Source organism: Taudactylus pleione, unplaced genomic scaffold (genome assembly GCF_031769625.1).
Source record: "Taudactylus pleione unplaced genomic scaffold, aTauple2 ptg000019l, whole genome shotgun sequence".
NCBI lineage: Eukaryota > Metazoa > Chordata > Amphibia > Anura > Myobatrachidae > Taudactylus > Taudactylus pleione.
The window spans coordinates 36,824,932-36,845,519 of record NW_028284421.1 but is presented as its reverse complement, the minus strand read 5'-3'; the positions used below and the strand labels follow the sequence as shown (position 1 = coordinate 36,845,519).

General features: G+C 46.4%; 1 protein-coding gene across 2 annotated transcripts in view; it reads right to left on the bottom strand.

The window, feature by feature from the left end:
* LOC148540550 (hematopoietic lineage cell-specific protein-like) overlaps positions 1 to 20,588 on the bottom strand; it is an 80,229-nt gene that overhangs the window by 33,580 nt on the left and 26,061 nt on the right. For both annotated transcript variants that reach the window (XM_088444311.1, XM_088444315.1), the window contains exons 2-5: positions 14,442 to 14,525; positions 12,448 to 12,521; positions 8,958 to 9,087; positions 4,910 to 5,020 (exon numbers count right to left, since the gene is read on the bottom strand). In XM_088444311.1, coding sequence (XP_088300437.1) covers positions 4,910 to 5,020; positions 8,958 to 9,087; positions 12,448 to 12,521; positions 14,442 to 14,525 — 399 coding nt within the window. The remainder of the gene's footprint in view (positions 1 to 4,909; positions 5,021 to 8,957; positions 9,088 to 12,447; positions 12,522 to 14,441; positions 14,526 to 20,588) is intronic.

Below are 20,588 nucleotides of genomic sequence, written 5' to 3'. Positions count from 1 at the left end.
TAACCCACTAACAATACAACAGCTAGGTGTAGCTATAGGGAATGGGTCTGACAGGATAACCCACTAACAAAACAATGGCTAGGTGTAGTTATAGGGGACGGGCCTGACAGGATAACCCACTAACAATACAATGGCTAGGTGTAGCTATAGGGGATGGGCCTGACAGGTGAGAGCTTTTTAGCACCTATACAATACAAGTAGAAAGTCTGCTCCACATAATAAACCTTAGCTTGTCCTTTATATTATATACCATAAGTGCCTATGTGGGTTTTGCAAAGCATCTTTTTCTCTTTTCTTTACTAAGGCATTGCTATATAATACAGTATAGGCAGTGCCAGATAAAGGTCCACATGGGCCTGGAGCTGAAATTTATGAAGGGCCTTTTGTGTGCTGCCACTGATGAGAGAGTGTGACCAGTGAAGTTGGGGTGTTGTCTGCACAGAGGGTGTGGCCAGTGATGTGGGGGTGTTGTCTGCACAGAGGGTGTGGCCAGTGATGTGGGGGTGTTGTCTGCACAGAGGGTGTGACCAGTGATGTGGGGGTGTTGTCTGCACAGAGGGTGTGACCAGTGATGTGGGGGTGTTGTCTGCACAGAGGGTGTGGCTAGCAACATGGAGGGCAAAGTTAACAGTCTACCTTCGACTGCAGGTGTGGGACGTGTCCCCTGTTTGTCGCTCTGGGGGCGTTTTCAATGCTCTCTGAGTAGCTGAGCTGCCCCGAGGGTTTTCTCCCCGCACTGCTTACATGCTGCCTATGCTACTCCAACTTTTCCCTCTGTGATCATATGCTCCCCCAAACTTCCCCTGCCCGCGGAACAATGCAGCCCACAGGTGGGACAATGGGCCTGATTCAGAGCCACTCGTAAGCGGCAGCTCGTTCGCTCCGAGCGATGTTTGGCCAACTGCGCATGCGTACGGATCGTTATACGCATGCGCGAACCAGTCAGTGTGGTCGAAATTCATGTGCTCGCAAAATAGCGAATGCCTGATAATTTGAGTGACAGAATGAGGCGTATGTGGGTGGTAACAGGGGAAGGTGCTTGAAAACGGGGAGTGGAGATCAGAACGCAGGCGTGCTTAAAGGTCAAAGCGGGCGTTTTATGGGTGTGCATAATTAATACAGCAGCGTCATTGACCACGTCACTGGGTTATTTTATATCCAGAACTGCTCGCAAAATTGTGGTAGCAAAAACCGACCACAAGAATAGCGAGCAGTTCATACCCTGTTCGATGTACTCGATTAATCTAATAAATAGCGGACATGACGTAGGATGCGAGCGGCCAGGGGGCGTAGTTTCCCAAAAAACGACCGCAAGTTTTGTTCGCTCGTTCAGACCTAGAGGCGTGAACAGACCGCAAACAGCGAACGGTTCATTTGAATAGCCACCCCTATTTTCAGGACGAGCGAGCGCTAATTGCGTCCGGCTCTGAATCAGGCCCAATGTCCGAAAAGCAGGACTGTCCCACTGAAATTAGGATGGTTGTTGACAATTACGCAACAAAAACTCACCTTGTCCTTATGTCCACAATTGCAGTCACGTTATACTTTAATCCTTATTTCTCCTGTGCTGGTTCCCTCTTTATGTGGCTTCACCAGACCACATAAGGATTTTATGTTCTAGGAAAAACAGGTGCGCATAGTTGCAGAATGGAAAAGATTTTATAAACACATAATCTGTCACGTACATTGCAATAAACATCAGCAAGGACTCCTGAACGCCACTGACTGCTGTGAGGCTAGGATAGGAACGCACATGGCAATTAGCGGCGTTTCGGAGTCCTTGCCGGTATCAAACACTGAAAGTTGCTGGAGAGTGGTCTGTGACATATCGACTGATTAGAGCATTACAAGTGGGAGTAGGCTGGTTTAGTGCTGATTAATGTTACTTTATTCCAACGTGCATGACAGATTATTCGTTTACAAAATCTTTTAGATTCTACAACTGTACACACCTGTTTTGCCATATATATATATATATATATATATATACACACACACACATATATATATATATATATATATATATATATCTCACACACTGAAGACAGTGACGATTAAAGTAGAACTGAAACGTTATGATTTATTTCCTAAGTGCCGTACCTACATATTGGATATATATATATATATATATATATATATAGAGAGAGAGAGAGATATATATATATATATATATATAAACTGTATAGGTATAGATAAATGTGCGGCACTCTTCGTATAATAAATTATTTATATTCCAAGTGCCACACCTTTATCTATACCTATGTGTTTACATCTGTAAGGGCATGAGGGGCCCCGGTGCTGATTGAAACATTTGTAGATGGAGTGCCGGATCATTGCTAACATTTTTTATATATATATATATATATATATATATATATATATATATATATATACATACATACACACACTGTATACATATATTCACATATATATGAATATACACATGCATATTTATTTGCAGTTCCTACATACACATATGTGATCAGCCAGCCACACTGTGCCGATCACCAGCAGCCTGGCAGGACTGAGCCTCCCTGACAACTTATCTGATGGATCAATAACTTACCCAGCCTTCATGGAGCTTGAGTGGTCGCGGACTGGTAAAGAGGTGGCACTTAAGTGACGTCATGTGTGAAGACGTCACTCGGCGTGGAGGAGGTCGCTGGCAAGACACAGTGCGTAAGTGGCGCAGGGAGGACTACAGAAGCCTTCCACTGCGCCTGTCAAACTGTGTATGTACTAGAAGCAGATGCCGGTTTTTGATCCCCCGCGGCCGTGGGGTGGGGGGGGTCGCGGCCTGCAGTGGAGGGGGGCGGGGCCTCGGGAGGCTACTGAGGCTGCTGTAACAGGAAAAAAAATCCTGTCTACAGCAGTATAGCTGCAAGAACATGCTGTGGGCCTATTTTGATTGGCGGCCTGGAGCTGAAGCTCCACCCGCCCCATTGTTAATCCGGCCCTGAGTATAGGACTACCAAAGGTCTTGTACAGTATGCTTGACAGTAATCTAAGCTCCCACCTACATGGTACAAATACAGTATACTTGCCTACTTTTGAAAAACCATTTCAGTGAAAGACCTATGAGTACGGCGGTAAATTGGACGTGTACTGCTACATCTGAGAGACGTGCCATAAAATTGATTTACATCCAAATGTAAATGAGCCTCAAAGCAGTTAGCAAGATCTATTTGTTGATGAAAGCACACTATGGGGTCTATTTACTAAGCTGTGTTAGGAGATAAAGTGAATGGTGATAAGGTACCAATACCAACCAATCAGCTCCTAACTGCCATTTTTCAAACACAGCCTGTGACATGGCAGTTAGGAGCTGATTGGCTGGTACCTTATCATTCACCGTGCACTTTATCTCCTAACACAGCTTAGTAAATAGACTCCTGATACTTTTCAGGAAACGCATGTAGCCATAGGGATCATTAGACGGGATGCCTGCCGCATCTCAGGCAGGATGCGATGCATCCTGCCGCCCTTCACATGCATGCCAATGTTGGTAACACCGGTATGCATGACGAGGACCGCTCTCACGATAAGAGCGGCTCTCTGCAATGGAGGTACTTCCAGATCTATGACCCAGAAGCCCCTCTGGCATCGATTTGCGCATACGCAGAAGGATGCACTCGCTGCAGGAGGATGCTGGGAGGGATCCCTCTCTCAGCTCTCTCCCGATAGAAGCCCATAGGCTTCTATGGGTAACGCCATTAGGAAGATTGCGTTACCCACTGCAACCAAGCCCCGGAGTGCATAGCATTCTGGGACTTGGTGCATATGAGAAATGGGGGTTTGACCTTATTCTCATGTTGCTGCATCCCGCCCATTCTGCATTATAGTCAAAGCAGTGAAATGATACTAATGATCCCATTTAAATGTACATACTGTATCTCTGGTTTTTCTTTTATAAGACGGCTTCATAATGGGGGTAAGGTGCAATCAGGGAGATTGCTAGACTATTCCGGGAGTCAGATTGCTACTATTTCTGGGAGTCTCCCTAACAATCTTGGAGAGTTGGCAAGTATGGGTACAGATAGATAGAGACAATTGTGAATAATAAGCTTAATAACTTATTTGGCTTGTGCATGTACTGTCTCTTGTGTTGGCTGTGCTTCTTGTTTTGCCAGGGCTACTTAATAGTCTCAGGAACTGATTCAGACTCGCTCACTAGATGCGATTGCTTGCATCCAGCGTATGCAAATTTGTCAAAGTGACGACATGGGATAAGGCATAAGCACACCCACTTTGGTGGTGCGAGCGATCGCTCTGTGTATGCAGACACCCATTAGCGCACGTCATCTCCAGGAAGTGTATTAAAACATTGGTACATCGAGCACCATCGGTAGTGATCGCAGCGCTTATGGTTGCCTTACCCTGCGCAAGCACTGCGAGGACTTCAGTGTAAAAAACAGGCATGTGATGTGTACTATGACGCTGCCTGTTAATTAAGCACGGCGTTGAAACACCGAGGCACGCCTGCGTTCGCACCTCCACACCCCTGTTATTAGTGTCCTGACCCTGTCACCATCCACAAACTGCCTCTCCTGTCACTCATTTCACTGGGCTGTATTTGCTGGGCGAGCGAGCGGGCTGTGATCGCACAGAGTAGTTTGCGCCGCTTGTGACCGCACAGCGCTAGCAAGCGGGTCTGAATGATGTCCTCAATCTGGCAGCATAGGCGTGCACAGCACATTACATTAGGGTGTGCACCACCAGAAAAACATTTCTAGCTCTGCTAGCTACCTTAAAGTTACCAATCCGCACCCCACTTGCACATGCCTATGTCTGGAAGTTATAATAATTCTTTATGCCGCACAAACTGTTCTCTACCTGTAAACATTAACTTAGTTATCCTTGCACTTCTGTGGACTTATATGTATTTTAGTGTTATCCCACTGCAACTCACCTTATCACACCTCTCCTTCTGCACGCCATATTTGCCCCCGAATCCTTTAGCTGCATCTGTCTGTGAGGAATGCTTTTCCAAGTCTGCCTTGTAATCATGGCCCAGAGCACTCTGACAAATAAAAGAATGAGAAGTAAAGCCCCAGCAATCTCACCCATGTAACATTCACTCTGCACTAACTGTATATCCATACATCGAATAGCAGTTTATTCTGCACTAATAACTGTTTACTACTTCTTTCTTGATTGACATAAATCACCTGCTCCCAGACTGCGTAACTTTTGCTCAGTACACACTCTTTTGACGTTATAACCTTAACAACAATTGGAGGTGAGGCTCAAAAGGTGGAATTTCAATGTTTGGAGTTAGCAATAAGTGGATAAGGTAGATAAATAGTCATCATGGCTACAACTGGTATATCCTTTATTTCTGCAAAGACATGGTCCTTGTGGTGTTATACTGGCCTACTTTTGAAAAAAAAATTTCAGGGAGATTGTGAAAGTAACACCTACAGTATGAGTGCGGAGGTAAAGTGGGCGTGTACTGATACATCTGAGAGGCGTGTCATAAAACTGACTTACATCCAAATGTAAATGAGCCCCAAAGCAGTTAGTAAGATCTACTTGTTGATGAAAACACACTGATACTTTTCACAGAATGCATGTAGCCATAGGGATCATTGGGGGAGATGTACGAAGCCCAGAAACGGTATCAGCGCACGTTATGTGCGCTGATACAGCTTCTCCCCGATGTATGATCGGGGGTCTGTGCGCCCCTGTCATTATCAGTGCTGCTATCTATAAGATATTATCTTATATCTATAAGATAGCAGCGCCGACGGCAGGGCCATGTACGAACGGTCATAACGCATGATCTTTCGGCCGGCTGTAGCTGTCGTTATCCTATCCCCACAGCAGGGACAGCGCTGTCCCTGCTGGGCGGCTGCCAGCTCCAGGGCTCCACGCGGGGATCTCGCGATACTTGCGAGATCCCGCGCATGCTCAGTGGAGCCGGCCGGGAGAGAGACACAGCGCATCAGCACTAGGGTGATGCGCTGCTGTCTCTAGCGGGTAGCGCCGGAGGGGGGAGTTAACGCTCCCCCTCTCCGGCCGATGAGATGTTTATACATCTCATCGGTAGTGCTTCCTGCCTCGCCTCGGTAAAGAGGCGAAGCGGGAAGCGTTATAGCGGCACGTTAAGTGCCGCTATAATACATCTACCCCATTGTACCTTAAATCCAATGCAGGGAAATTACACTAATAATCCCATTTGAATCTAAATGGGGCCTATTCTTCATCACTTAATTTATACAAAAGCAGGTGAAAATAAACATTTTCACCTAATTTTGTATAATTTAAGTCTCAGGGTCATTCATCAATCATGTAACACAGGAGATATCACAGATATCTCCTGGTTACAAATGTGCCCTGATAATTTCCACAATCCCCATACTTTAGTATGGGGATGTGAAAATTGTGTAATTCATCAAGTTCCAAAAAAAACATTTTTTTCGTAACTTGTGAGTGATGCTATATGCCACTCTGAGATTGTGTACAGCATGCGATAACATGCACAAGCCACCGTTTACACAGCAGCTTGTGCAAGGGAAGCGAACTATTCAGATCCCTTTAGCTGTCTCTACTTACCTTCGGCATCTCTGGCTGTCACTGGCTCCCTCTTGTTCTCTTCTGCCGGCGGGAGCTTGTTCTGCAAGGGCGCCAGGGGGGGTTAGGAGCAGGCAGTGTTGGACTGGGGCATGAAGGGCCCAATGGTGGAAAGCAGTGGTAGGGGCCCATGCTTACTGTAAGGGGTGTGGCCAGACACCACAGATGCTTGGCTAACCAATAGGCAAATCTTGTTGTAGTTTCTATAGAAAAGAACCAAGCACCCATGTTGATCAGTGGTAATACTCCACCAGGTAACTGACCATTCAATAGAGTAACGATGTATGATTTGAGGTCTGGAACCTGACGCCTAGAGGAGGGGAGTGGGCCCTCAGGCAGTGAGGCCCACCGGGAATTTCCTCTGTAGCCCTGTGGGCTAGTCCAACTCTGGGAGTAGTGGGGGGTCAGACTCCGGCAGCTGGTTACAGGGAAGGCAGGAGGGTCGGCTACAGATACGGGTAGCTGAGGGAGCCGGGAATGACAATGACGGCCACTCGGGGGGGGGGCGGCGCTGACCCTGGGGGCCGCATGGGGAGGGACAGCGGGGTCCGGCGCATGATAGTTCCAGACCGGGGTGAGGAGGGAGCATTACCCACAGTGGCGGTGGGGAGAGGTGCAATCATGGCTGGGACAGAGTGGACACCTGAAAGCCGGGGGGACAACGGTGACGAGGCTGGCAACAAGACAGTTACATCGGGAGGGGTGAGAAGAGTGAGGGTTCCCCACAGTGGTGCAGGGTTAGGGGACACAGAGGAAGAGGATAGAGGAAGACTGCAGGCTAGGAGATACAGTTCCCTCCCTCCTCCCTTGCACAGCACCCACAGCCTATCTTCCTACCTCCGGCGGCTTGTGTAACTGCTCCTTGCCACAATCTGCAACACTGCTGGTGGCTCTCCACTGACGCCGGAGGCAGGCTGCAGTACTGGCAGGGGAGCGCAGGGAGCGGGGATACTAGGAACAGGCTGCAGGAAGAGGAACACAGGGTGAGGGGACACCAGGGACAGGCAGCGGGCAGGGAGAGTAGAAAACAGGGGGAAGGACATAGGTAGAGACTGTGTGCAGAGAGAGGGTAAACACGGGGCAAATGCTGCGGGTAGGAAGAGGGGTGACCCGGGGCAGAGACTGCGGGCTGGGAGTGAGGCAGCACAGATAAAGGGGAAAAGTATCACAATTCTGAAAAACTGACTCCGCAAAAAGAGCAGTTTTCCGTGATACTTTAGTTAATGAGACATGATGAATGCCTCTGAACGGTACTTGGAACTCACAGCGAGTTCAAAACATAGTTATCACAAATGATAATTATGTAATGATAAATAGACCCCTATATATCTGTTTTTATTTACATATAACAACTTCATGATTGTGGTAAAGTGCAATCAGGGAAATTGCTAGACTCTTCAGAGAGACAGAGAAATTACTATTTCAGGGAGTCTCCCTGACAATCAGGGATAATTGGCAAGTACAGTATGGGTTAAATATAATTCTGGCTCTGGGCCACTGTGTACACATCTCATTCCTTTTACTTGCCATGTTTGTGTGTGTCAGATGTTAACTGTCTTGGTAAAGTGTGTAAGTCAGCAGAATAAAATATGAAGACACTGTGATAAGTGCTCTATCTGCTTTTACTCTGTTGATCTCTGAACCCTTACATTCTATATATAGATTTCTTTGGGTGGGACGCAGGACGCATTGCATTCGGGATGCGATGCATCCTGCCACCCTTCAAATGCATGCCAACGTTAACAACACATGCAGGGCTGCCAGTACTGGGGGCATGGGAGGGTTGTGCTTATGGCAACATTAGTGGTTGTGGCATCATTAGTGGAGTAGCCATGGAGAGGGTGCTGTACCTGCTATCTATCAATAAACCAACACCACTGGTTAAGTAACTGAGCTGTTCATAGTTTGAGTCATGTGCTGGTATGTGCCTATATAACGAGAGATGTAAGAGAACATTTGTATAGTGGGCACCTATGCATTATGCTGAGGACGCATGCACCTTCATTGATATCATAGTCTGGACCTGGGGTGCCTATTTTTCTATCTTCACTGCTCCTCAAATAAAGAGCTGGCTACTCCACTGGGCATCATAGGGGAGTCTCATTACTCCTCCCCTGCACGCCTGGGCTCCTAAATAGGTCCAGATACTTTGTTCCTACCCATTTATCTGAACACCTGTACATAGGAAATATAAGATACAGTATATGTCCCACGTCAGGCTAACTAATGATTCAGACTGCAGTCCCTATTATTCTCACTTCCCATTATTCTCACAGGGGTCAGGACCAATTTAACAAAATCTGGAAAGATTACACTACACTACAATACCACATGCATACACACATATCTTAATCATATTTACATACAATATATTATTAACTCACCTTGTCCATCCTGTCTTTCTCTGTTCCAAACTGTCCACCATATCCATAAGATGCTTTTGGACTATCCTGTAATTCTTTCTTCTTTAGTTGCTCATGTTCTTTAGACACACTGCTTCTTAGCTTATTTATACTTGTGGAGAAAACAACGAGTGAAGAATATTTTATTGACTATACATTTATATATATATTTTGTTTAATGTTATTTAGCCATCTAACACTTCTTAAGCCTATTAATATATCAAAATACTTGTTTTTTTATATGTACCATCTTGGGCCAAGATGATAGTTCTGTGTAAATTCTTTACTATCCTACAAACACTTAGGGGTAACTTTACTAAAGTGCAGGTTTTTAGAAGTGGAGATGTTGCCCATAGCAACCAATCAGATTCTAGCTATTATCTTCTAGAAAGTGCTAGAGAAATCATAGGTAGACTCTGATTGGTTGCTATAGGCAACATCTCCACTTCTAAACACGCGCACTGTAGTAAATATGCCGCCTATAATCTAACATGACCCATGTAGTACAAATAGCATTGAATTCACTCACAGAAAAAATACTTTAATTCGGCAATAAAATAATCAGCCCAGGTTATGCAGTATGAGCAAAAACAGAATTTCGGAACAAAGCATTTGTTCTGGGATGAAAAGAATATTTGTGTGTGTTCCTCATTATAGGGACAGTGGTAATGATCCTTTATGATATATTTTTCTTTCTTTGGGGCTGATTCTGAGATGGGAGCAGCAAGTAACGGGGCCTATCTACTAGGCGACCTGAAAGACTTAACGTCTAGCGTTCAGACCTTCAGGTCGCCGAGGTGCGGTGCCTGCACTGAACGGCGTTCACTAAACATCATTCAGTGCAGGAGTCCAACCTCTTATCTCCGAACATTCCGAACCTGATGAGCGTCGTCAGGTTGACAGTCATGTTCAATAGATAGTCGTGCATGGGCATCGGGCATCGCTGGTCCTTGACGGCTATCCATTACATGACTTTGTGAACAATGCAACCAAAACCTCCTGGTTTTGCACAAGCAGCCAGTATTTATGCTGCATGCCAAAAAAATGTTTTGCTCCCCTATCATGTTTTGTCCAGGTACAAATTTATTTGATTGTTTTTTTGCTTTGCTTCTAACTCAGAATCAGCCCCTTTGTCCAGAGGTGCCAAGAGGGGGGAAGGGGAGCGGGTACTAATCACTTGGGCTTGCTGGAGGGGCCCGTGTCTGGTGCCACCCTCCCCACCCTCTTACTTCACAGCAGCCAAGCACATGCTGCTGTGTGCTGGGCTGCACTGGGAGACTGCTCGCGGTTGCTGAGCGGCAGCCGTCTCTTATGCCTGTGGGGAGGGGGGTGATCACACTGATCGCTCCCCCCCGCAGGGGTTTGCGCCGGGCTGAGGGGCTCATATCACCCTCTTCCCAGTGTGCAGAGCCACTATGCTACGCTGCAAAAATGATTTTTATTATATATCCTAAGGGGATGTGGCCACGCCTCCCATGATCAGGCCACGCCTCCTTCTCCGCGCCCGGCACGGCTCTCTACGCCTGCCTTTGTCTGTAATGTGGAGAATCAGATGAACGGTTGCCAATTTAAATGAAAATCTATTAATAATATTATTTTTTGCTGGCAGATTATGAGGTTATACATATATTTTTCCTAAAGTGAAAATAGGAGTAAGAAGGAAAGTTTTGAAAGGTGTTTACATACTTATAATGTTTGAAACCACTATATTGTATTGTATACATCAGAGCTTCCTAAACTCGTTCCTCAAGGCACACTGACGGTCCAGGTTTTAAGAGTATCTATGGTTGAGCACTGATGGTTAAATCAACACTGAGGTATAATAAGTCACCTGTACCCAAGCATGGTTATCCTTAAAACCTGGACTGTTAGGGTGCCTTGAGAACCGAGTTTGGGAACCTCTGGTATACACCATACACACAATGCAGAGTTACTCTATCAGAGTATTATCATACAGCTGGGAGATGAAACAACAATACATAAGTTGTAGACAACATCGTTACATGGGTTGGTAAATCTAAGCGAATACATAAAGTAGGCTTAGTGATGTCCTCACTTTCAAGCACTAATGTCCATCTTAAATATATATAATAAGGGACCCAAAAAGGGGTGTGGCCTCATGACAAAGGGGGTGGTCTCATGTCATTCCCCTGTTTCTGTCACTCTGGTGGCGTGCACAGTGGTCCTCCAGCTGCTGGGGGCTCTCCTATGCACTGTGTGCAAAGGTGTGGTGAGAGAGTGCTTCCCCAATCTTTCCACATCCAACCTTTTAACCCTTAACCCCGCCATCCTCCTGGCAGAGGGACACTGTAGCCCTTGGGTGTGACAGCGGGACAGTGCCTGAAAAGCTGTACTGTCCCGCTGTCATACCAGCAGGGGTATGCTGGTAGGTAGTGCTGTGTAATGGAGTGATCATGAAACGCAAGTCAATGATTAAGGCCTGAAGACAGACCAGAAGAATGTACAAGGTCGCTGAAACATATGGCGGGCCCAGGTGCTAGAGGAGGCATGGCCAACACCGGGGCATAGCCGCACGCACTTGTTAAAACTTTAACTTAAAATACTATGATTTGCAGTGGCGTTCGCCTAGAAAGGAGCCATTCCACCTAATCCATTGCTGGTCTGGGCCCCTGAATGAGCCTGGGTCTGTATAATCAGTACTCTTCCCACACCCCTGAGAATTTATATCACAGCCCATTTACACAGGGATAAATCACTATGCCACCCAACTGCCTTGTTATTTGAAGAACAGGTCCATTTCTGGTGCAAATAGGATAGGGAGGATAGATATAATAGACAGTGGCATCACAAGGTGCAGGCTCCCCCTCAGTGACAGGAGCCGGGTGCTGCACTGTAGTATTAAGTGCAGCACTCGGCTCCTGACACTGTAAGGGAGCCAGCACTGCACACAGGGCAGTCCGCACCTCCTCCCCCCCAGTAAGAAGCACGGGGCCACAGGGGTTCGGCCTGCGAGGCAATGCCCCCTTCCTTTGTGGCCACGCCTCATAGCCACCAGGCCACGACCCCTTTTCGGTGGCGCGCAGCTTTCGCCGTGTGCACAGTGTCCCACCGGGTGACACAGCAGGGAGGGACGCCACTGATAATAGGTTTGATTCAGGTGTGAGAAAAAAAAGTTGCAATTTGCTCATGCAATAAATTATGTAGTAATGCAAGTAGTGCAGATGTATTTATTTTTTTGCATGCAGGGAAAATACTGACTGCTTTTGCATGTAGCGCACAAATACTGGCTAGCTTTTTATATACATTGAAAATTAGAATTAAGCTAGGGCACACCCTTTCCCAACTAGAACTCTCTGCACATTGACATCTGCCCCACCTGCAGCACAACAATGCCCAAACTGCTCCTTTTTAGCTCTTACTCTTAACTCTGAATCTGAATATATTTTCTGATTGTTAAATTGTGAGTGTTAAGAATAGAAACAATATCTCTATGTGTTCATAAATTACTCACTCTATGTGCTGCGGACGGCCAGATCCTTGAATGGTTTTTGCTCCCCATCGCTGCTCCTCTTCTGAGATGTCATTCTGAGACAGATACATTATTATTCCAAAACTAGTAGTGCTTGTGGCAACTGCAGATTATCATTATCATCTACGCAGCAGAATTTCATATGGGTGATTCTTTTTTTTTTTTACAGAACATCACCTGGAGATCATAGCTGGACCCAAAACTCAATTATTAGCTGCCATAATTTATATAATTTGTAAAAACCAATCCCCCCTCCAAGCAGCAGATCTTTGCAAGTCCCATGCAGACCATTTTTCCTCCCATTGACCACCAATAGCAGGGGAGGAGGTGCAGACAGTGCTGACGGACTGGCCAGAGCTGGGGACTGGAGAGGCCATTAGATTGCTGGCTGCGGTAAGTTCCTCCACACCTCTCGGAGTCTTGTATTGCACTTCTAGTTCTAGTTGTGGGGAGTATTATAATACCTCAAATTACTAAAACTTCATACTACACAAATGCTGTATATTATACACACACTCATCGGCAATAACATTAAAATAACCTGCCTAATATTGTGTAGGTCCATATAAATACATACATACATACATACAGCATATGTGCATTATGAAATTATGCCAGATACATTGGTCCCTATTTATCACAATTCAAATTTGAAATGTGATTGTGATGAGATAGTCCCAGCATTGGCGGAGAGTGCAGTGCACCCGTTCAGGGGCGCCGAGAGGGGGGGGGAGCAGGTACAAATTACCCGGGCCCTGGCTTGCTGGAGGGGCCCGGCGGGGGCCCTGGTCCGGCACCGCACCCCCCTCCCTCCTACATCACAGCAGCCCAGCACACGCTGCTGTGTGCTGGGCTGCAGTGGGAGACTGCTCTCAGCAGCTGGAGCAGTCTCCTATGCCTATGGGGGAGCGATCATCCTGATCGTGACCCCCATTGGCTGTGCGCCAGGCTGAGGGGCTCACAGTGCCCCCCTCCCAGTGAAGCGGTGCTGCTAAAAAAAATTTTTTTTCTGTGTTTTTTTCCTAAGGGGACGTAGCCATGCCTCCCCTGATTAGGCCACGCCCCTTGTCACCTGGGCCCGCCACGGCTCTTGGCGGCCCTACACCCGTTCATTGCTGGATGGACTGAGGACTGCATACGAAGAGTGACAGGCTCCTTCAACCAAGGTAAGTGAACTTTTCTTTTTTGTTAGCACATGCTGCATACAAATAGCTTGGTCTGACATGTTGTAGGCTGCTGTGAGCACTCGGATGTGAGTGAGTGGAGGCTGCAGTGTGCACTCAGGTGTGAGTAAGTGGAGGCTGCAGTGTGCACTCGGGTGTGAGTGGAGGCTGCGGGACGGACAGGTCAGTACAATTAGGACTCTTAGGACTGTGCAGTGTACTCCACGGCAGGAGAGCAGGGGAGGGAACTGCAAAGATCACTCCCTCACTGCCTGCCAAAGCACACTTCTCGCATCTGTTGCATGGAGGGAACCTCTCTATGTCATCTGACAATAGCAAGGCTCCCTCACGTATTATTTTACAGTTGGCTGTATTTCCCCTTTGCGTTAGGGACCTGGAAGTGACGTGAGTGAGGGCGGAAGTGTAGTTCCTGCCCATGACAGCCAGCTAAAGAAGAACTATGTCCCCACTTATACAAGTTTGTTGTCCCCTCGCAGGCTCGCTGAGCTCGCCACGCTTTGGGCACGGTGGCTCGCTGCATTCGCCACATGGTTATATTCCCCCTCTATGCCCACTTGGATGGCAGTGAATAATGCTGGACACTGGCTGATGACGTCAGGGTCCTCTCGGTGAAGGGGATTTAAACATTACCATTATTTTACACTTTGGCATTAGTAAATTTGAACAGAATAAAATTTCCCATTACATGTATGGGAAATACTTTCTGCTTACGAAACAAAGGAGAATTTCAGGACTTGGAAGAGAATTTAGCTATATGGTCATACATTAAACATACTGTAGTTTCGGACTCACCACAAAGTCTGGATCTGTTTCCCAGTCGTCACCTGCTGCAGTTTCATTCACAGACACATTGTGACCCACAGCTGCCTTCCACATCTAATGTAAAAATAAATTGCATTGGTTTTGTAAGCGTGGGTTTAGATGAATGACTGTATACTGGCGCCAGTGCTCTGTGCAATTAGTATGACAGTAATTATTCTATTGGTCAGTTTTGCTCAGTATATGTTGTTGGCAGAAGCTTATCACATGGAATACATATGATTGACCGGCGGTTGGGATGCCGGCTATCAGAAGACTGACAGCGGCATCCCGATGTTCAGGTTGCCGACAGGGTCTGGTAAGTAGACTAACCCCCCTCTTCCCCCTTAACCATTCCCCAGTGGTGCCTAACCCTAGTCTCCCGTAGGTGGTGCCTAACCCTAACCTCCCCCGGTGGTGCCTGAACCTAACCCCCCACTCCCCGCAGCCTAACCCTAACCCTCCCCTGTTGGTGCCTAACCTAACCTCCCCCCGGAGGTGCCTGAACCCAATCACCCCTCCCTGCAGCCTAACCCTAACCCTCCTCGGTTGGTGCCTAACCCTAACCCACCTCGGGAGATCCCTAAACCTAACCCCCCCATCCTCGCCCTGACCCACATCGGGATGCCGATGTCGATATTCTGATCTCTTCAGGATGGCGGTGTCAGGATTCCAGAATCGGTATATTGACGTCCGGCATCCCGTCCGCATCCCCATCACATGTGTAATAACAGTTATGGATATGGACTATATAGAACTAACATTATTTGTTTCTTTTAAAAACATCTTCAAGAAAGCCATTTGATTTAAAATTGGACATTCCCATTTTTGCAACGCATTGTATATAACACTTTTACAATTACACTTCTGTGTTCTACATATACTTTGAAAAAAATTGCTAACCACGTTGTACGAAGTGAGTACACAAGCTGCATATGCCGTTGCAGTGTCTATGCAACGGTGTTCAAAAGGCCAGGCACGCCTGCATTTTGCTGACCACCCCCCCATCACCACCCCCAAATGCTCACTGCTTGTCAATCATTCTGCGATGGGTCTCCGTGGTCTGGGTGATCGCAGTGATGCCTTCACGCTTGTGCACTGCGATACATACCCATGCACAGTACGTAACAATCGGCCTTCTGCATACGCTTTAGCAGTTGCGATCCATGCTGATACAGGCCCAGTATGTGAAACTTTACTGGTGTCATATGTCATCAAAATATAATTCCTCATGCCTACAGTAATTTCTGGTGTAAAAGCATTGGTCAAGTACAATTAAGAAACCAATGATCTTGTTCTCATTATTTTGCAAAGAAGGTCAGCTTGCAAAAGATTAAGGGGCCTATGTATCAAAGCTGTGAGAAAGATATAATTGTGAGAGATATAGTACTAACCAATCAGCTTCCAATCTACATTTTGCAGACTGTGTTTAAAAAATGATAGATAGGAGCTGATTGGTTAGCACTTTATCTCTCACAATTTTATCACTCTGGCAGCTTTGATACATAGGCCCAAGGGGCATGTTTATCATAATACGCATCAAAGATGCGAATGGGATGTGGTAAATTTATCCAAAATCGCAATGCGATATGTAACTACATTGTCAGGATGTATCAAATATCACATGCAGGGACAGAGCTTACATGAAAGAGATGTCCCTGCGAATCTCTTCCCTGCACTTCTCAGGGTATTTTTCCCAATAAACACCCAGAGAGTGTGACTGCGCATGTGCCGCTGGCTTCCCCACGTCCAACGTCTCCGCGATCTCCTCCTCTCCCCTGCTAAGCTTAGCCGTCATTGTCGCAAGAACCCCCCATTATTTTTTTACAATTTTATTTTAGTAAATTTGAGCAGACCACATCTCACAAGTACGGGAAATGCGATCTGCTTACTAAAGTAATGCGGATTTAAGGGCTTGGAGTACAGGCTCTATTTACTACAATCCACATTTAGAATGCAGATTGTAGTGTGTTATTTGATTCAATCCCCCCCATGATCAAAGTGTCCAGGAAATAATTGTAAAATGTGCAAAACTATTGTAGTATTATACTGCTTGTGCACTTGTATGTTGGTCTAAAGCTTCTCCTTTGTGCAATGAAATATTTCTGCAAGTACTGTATATTTGTTCCTCAGGAAGTGGTTTTGTGTGTTAGAATTACTGCGCACATGGAAGACTGGAGCTGTGTCTGTGTGACTGTACCTCTGTGCATTTATAATGAATGTACAGCTCAAGAAAATGAACTGGCATAGAATACTTCTCATTGAAAAATTACTTCCTGTGACACTGTTCTACAGGGAAGATGTATGACTGACAGAGCTGAATTAAGACTTTGGGGGGCCCGGGGCAGTTAAGACAGGGGTGGGGTGGTGGTGGGGGGCTAAAGACCAAATTTAAACGAGGCCCCAAAGAAGTTAGTTAGTTTGGTGCACATAAGTTACATAGTTGCAGCATTTAAGTGGCCATTAGAAACCTTATTTGAAAATGCATGTAGCCATGTGGATCATTGTGCCTTATAATAATGCAGGCAAATAAGACTGATAATCACATTTCAATGTATATGGGGTCTATGTACTAAGCAGTGATAAGTGACAGAGTGAAAAGTGATAAGTATGTGATAAGTGCCAGCCAATCAGCTCCCAACTGTCATTTTTCAAACACAGCCTGTGAGATGACAGTTGGAAGCTGATTGGCTGGCACTTATCACAGACATCACTTTTCACTCTGTCACTTATCACTGCTTAGTACATAGACCCCTATATCTCTGATTTGTTTTTTTTCCAAGGATGTTACAGCTACATAATGGGGATACAGTGCAATCAGGGATATTGCTGCTATTTCAGGGAGTCTCCCTGACATTATTTATTGGAGAGTTGGCAAGTATGGGTCATACGACTTGGTTCAGCTTTGGGAATAGAGTAAGATACAACAAGTAACTGTGCACCTGGACAAACCATGGGGGTCATTCAGACCCACTCGCGAGCGGCAGTACGCTCGCAAGTGGGTCGATGTTCCCCACTGCGCATGCGCACGACGGAGGGAGCTCCGTCGTGCGCATGCGCGAGACCCGGCGAGCGACGGGCTTTCCATCGCTCGGGGTCTCGCACCAAAGGGGGCGTGCTGTCGATGTTGATTGACAGCACACCCCCTTTGGTGGGCGTGCCTGCCAGACGGAGGCGTTCCCAAGGGAACGCCTACCGTCTGAAGCCGGCCCCACTGACATCACTAGTGATGTCAGTGGGAGTGATTTTGGCTCTGATAGAGCCAAAATCACTCCTGGCCTTGCGGCTGGGAAACCCAACCGCATGGTTTCCCTCGCAAGTCCGATGGTCGCGATGGTCAAGACCATCGCGACCATCTTTTTGCAAGCTCGTATATGCTGTGGGTGGTGACCCACAGCTATACGGGACGCTCCATTTTAATGGAGGAGGGCCCTGATTCAGAACGAGCGCTCTGGTCAGAGCGTCCGGCTCTGAATCAGGGCCCATGTTGCATTGCAAGGGGTGCAAATACATACAATTTTTTTTAAATATGGGTACATACTGGCTGCTTTTGCATGTAGCCCAGAAAAACTATACAGCTTTATTTTTACACTGTAATTTAGATGTCAGTTTGGACACACTCCTCCCAAATCTAATCTCTCTGCACATTTTAAATCTGACCCACCTGCAGTGCAGCTTGGTTTTACCAAGATGCAGTTACTTGCTATATCTTACACTGTTCCCAAAGCTGAATCAGGCCCATAGTGGGTAAGCCTTTGGCGTGCACATGAGCAGGGGTCGTGTCCACACATCATGCCCCCATTTCACTTCATGCTGGGGGCATGCTCATCGCAACCAGCCTCTTTAACAGCAGATGAGATAGTTCCCTCCCTACCTGTTCTCCAGCCCATAGGTGGGACAGTACCCAAAAAACAGGACTGTCCCACCAAATGAATGATGGTTGGGGAGGATATGCAGACATACATAGTCACACACATATTTACATACATGGATACTGTTACCCACATAGGCCTAATTCAGAGTTGTACGCAAACCAAATGGCTTGTATACAATTCCAATGGTCCCCAATCAGTGCATGTGCAGGATCTGTACTGGCCATGTGCTGATCAATGTCTGCGACAATGGTCGCAGTGCCCCCTAAGCCCAGCACGATTGACATGCTGTGGCTGTTTGGGGGGCAGGGAAGGGGCGGCGATGGCCAGCGTCATCCGATGACGCAGCTTCACTGCCCCAGCTGCATGAATTTCATGGCCATCCATCCTGAGGCATTAGCAAATTATTGCACAGCTACTGCATACAAAGGGCCTGATTCAGCAAGGATCGCAACTGCTGATACGCATGAAATTGGCCGATTTTTGCATACTGTGCATGTGTATGCATCGCAGTGTATGTGCGCAAACCGGCCACTACCATCGCAGTGATTACACAGACCCATCGCAGAGTGATTGACAGGAAGTGCCATTTGTGGGTGAAATCAGTCGTTGCATGGGCATGCACAAATTATCCACTGTGATACCATACGCAGCTTGTGTACTCACTGCGTGTGACGAGGTTAGGAATTCCTGAGTAAGGACAAAGCATGTGCAAGTGTACAAGAGGCTGCGATGGTACTCGATTGTACCGATGGTTTTGCAGTCTTGCTAAGTATTACGGATGTGTGTAAGGTAAGGTGAACGTCTTTGTGTTGTGCTGCTATGGCATAGCGATCACAATCGATTAGCATACTATTGCAGTAAGACTACATGTGTAATCGCTATTGCAATCGCAGTTTCGATCTGTAATGAATCAGGCCCAAAGTTGCAGCAGCTGGGTAATACCGTAAAGCTCTGAATCAGGCCCACAGTTATACACACATATATATATATATATATACAGTCATACATATATATAGTCACACAGATATACACATACAGTCAAACACATATACACATACATATATACAGTCACACACATACATGCAGTGACACAATTGTACACACACTATTATTTTATTATCATTTATTTATACGGCCCCACAAGTGTTCCGCAGCTACTTACAAAGTACATAAACAAATAGATTGATTTACAGTGACTTACAGTACAGTACAATACATTACAGGACAAGGATAATATGCATTGCTACATTCACGACCATAACACCCGGATAAGCAACAATGCAAAGCAACCAAGTGTTAGGTGCCCTGGTAGAGAGTAAGAAGTAGATGAAGGAGAAGCACAAGAGGGTAGAGGGCCCTGCTCATAGGAGCTTACATTCTAAGGGGGAAACAGATGGGGTAGGCAGGGAAGAAGAAGTATGTAGCAGCAGGTTAAGATGAGAGCTGGAAGGCTTTGATGAAATAGTGGGTCTTGAGAGCCCGTTTGAAGAGATACATACAGTGACACAATTGTACACACATACACAGGTACAATTACACACAGTCACATACATATACAGTTGTACACATACAGTCGTACACATATACACATAGTCAGGTGCATAAATATTGGGACATTGGCCCTCATTCAGACCCACTCGCAAGCGGCAGTACGCTCGTTGCGTTCCGATGTTGACTAACCGCGCATGCATCGGTGTTACACTGCGCATGTGCGTACGGCAGATTGCGAGCTTTTTTTCTGTCGTTCCTAAAATAGCGTACAGGAAGTGACATGTCAAATGTGATTGACAGAACAGGGCGTTTTTGGGTGTTGACGGGGGTGGAGATGGAAAAACGCAGGCGTGGCGAGGCGTTTTTGGGGCGTACATACATTAGCAGATGCGAACGTCAAATGTGTTCGGACCGTCACATACGTCACTGGAACATCCTCTTTCCCTTCAAAATGCTCGCACAGTTTAGGGTCTGGATTACTCGACCACATTGGCGATGGCCTTCTCCTCCGTCCCGGGACTCCACGATGTTGCAGCGATTAATCGCGGGTGGTCACAAAAGCAATTAGTGTTGTATTGAAAACCGGCTTGGTATGTGTTTGGAAAGCAGTTTATTGGGATAGCAAAAAACTGTACGCAGGTGGAAATCATACCTGCTAATGTCAGGATTACACAATCAATTGGCGTACATTTTTGGGGGTTTTTTTTGGCCTCAATTTGTTGTTTATGGCCTATTGTGACAATAATGTCATCATGTTTTAATTAGCTCCCCCTTT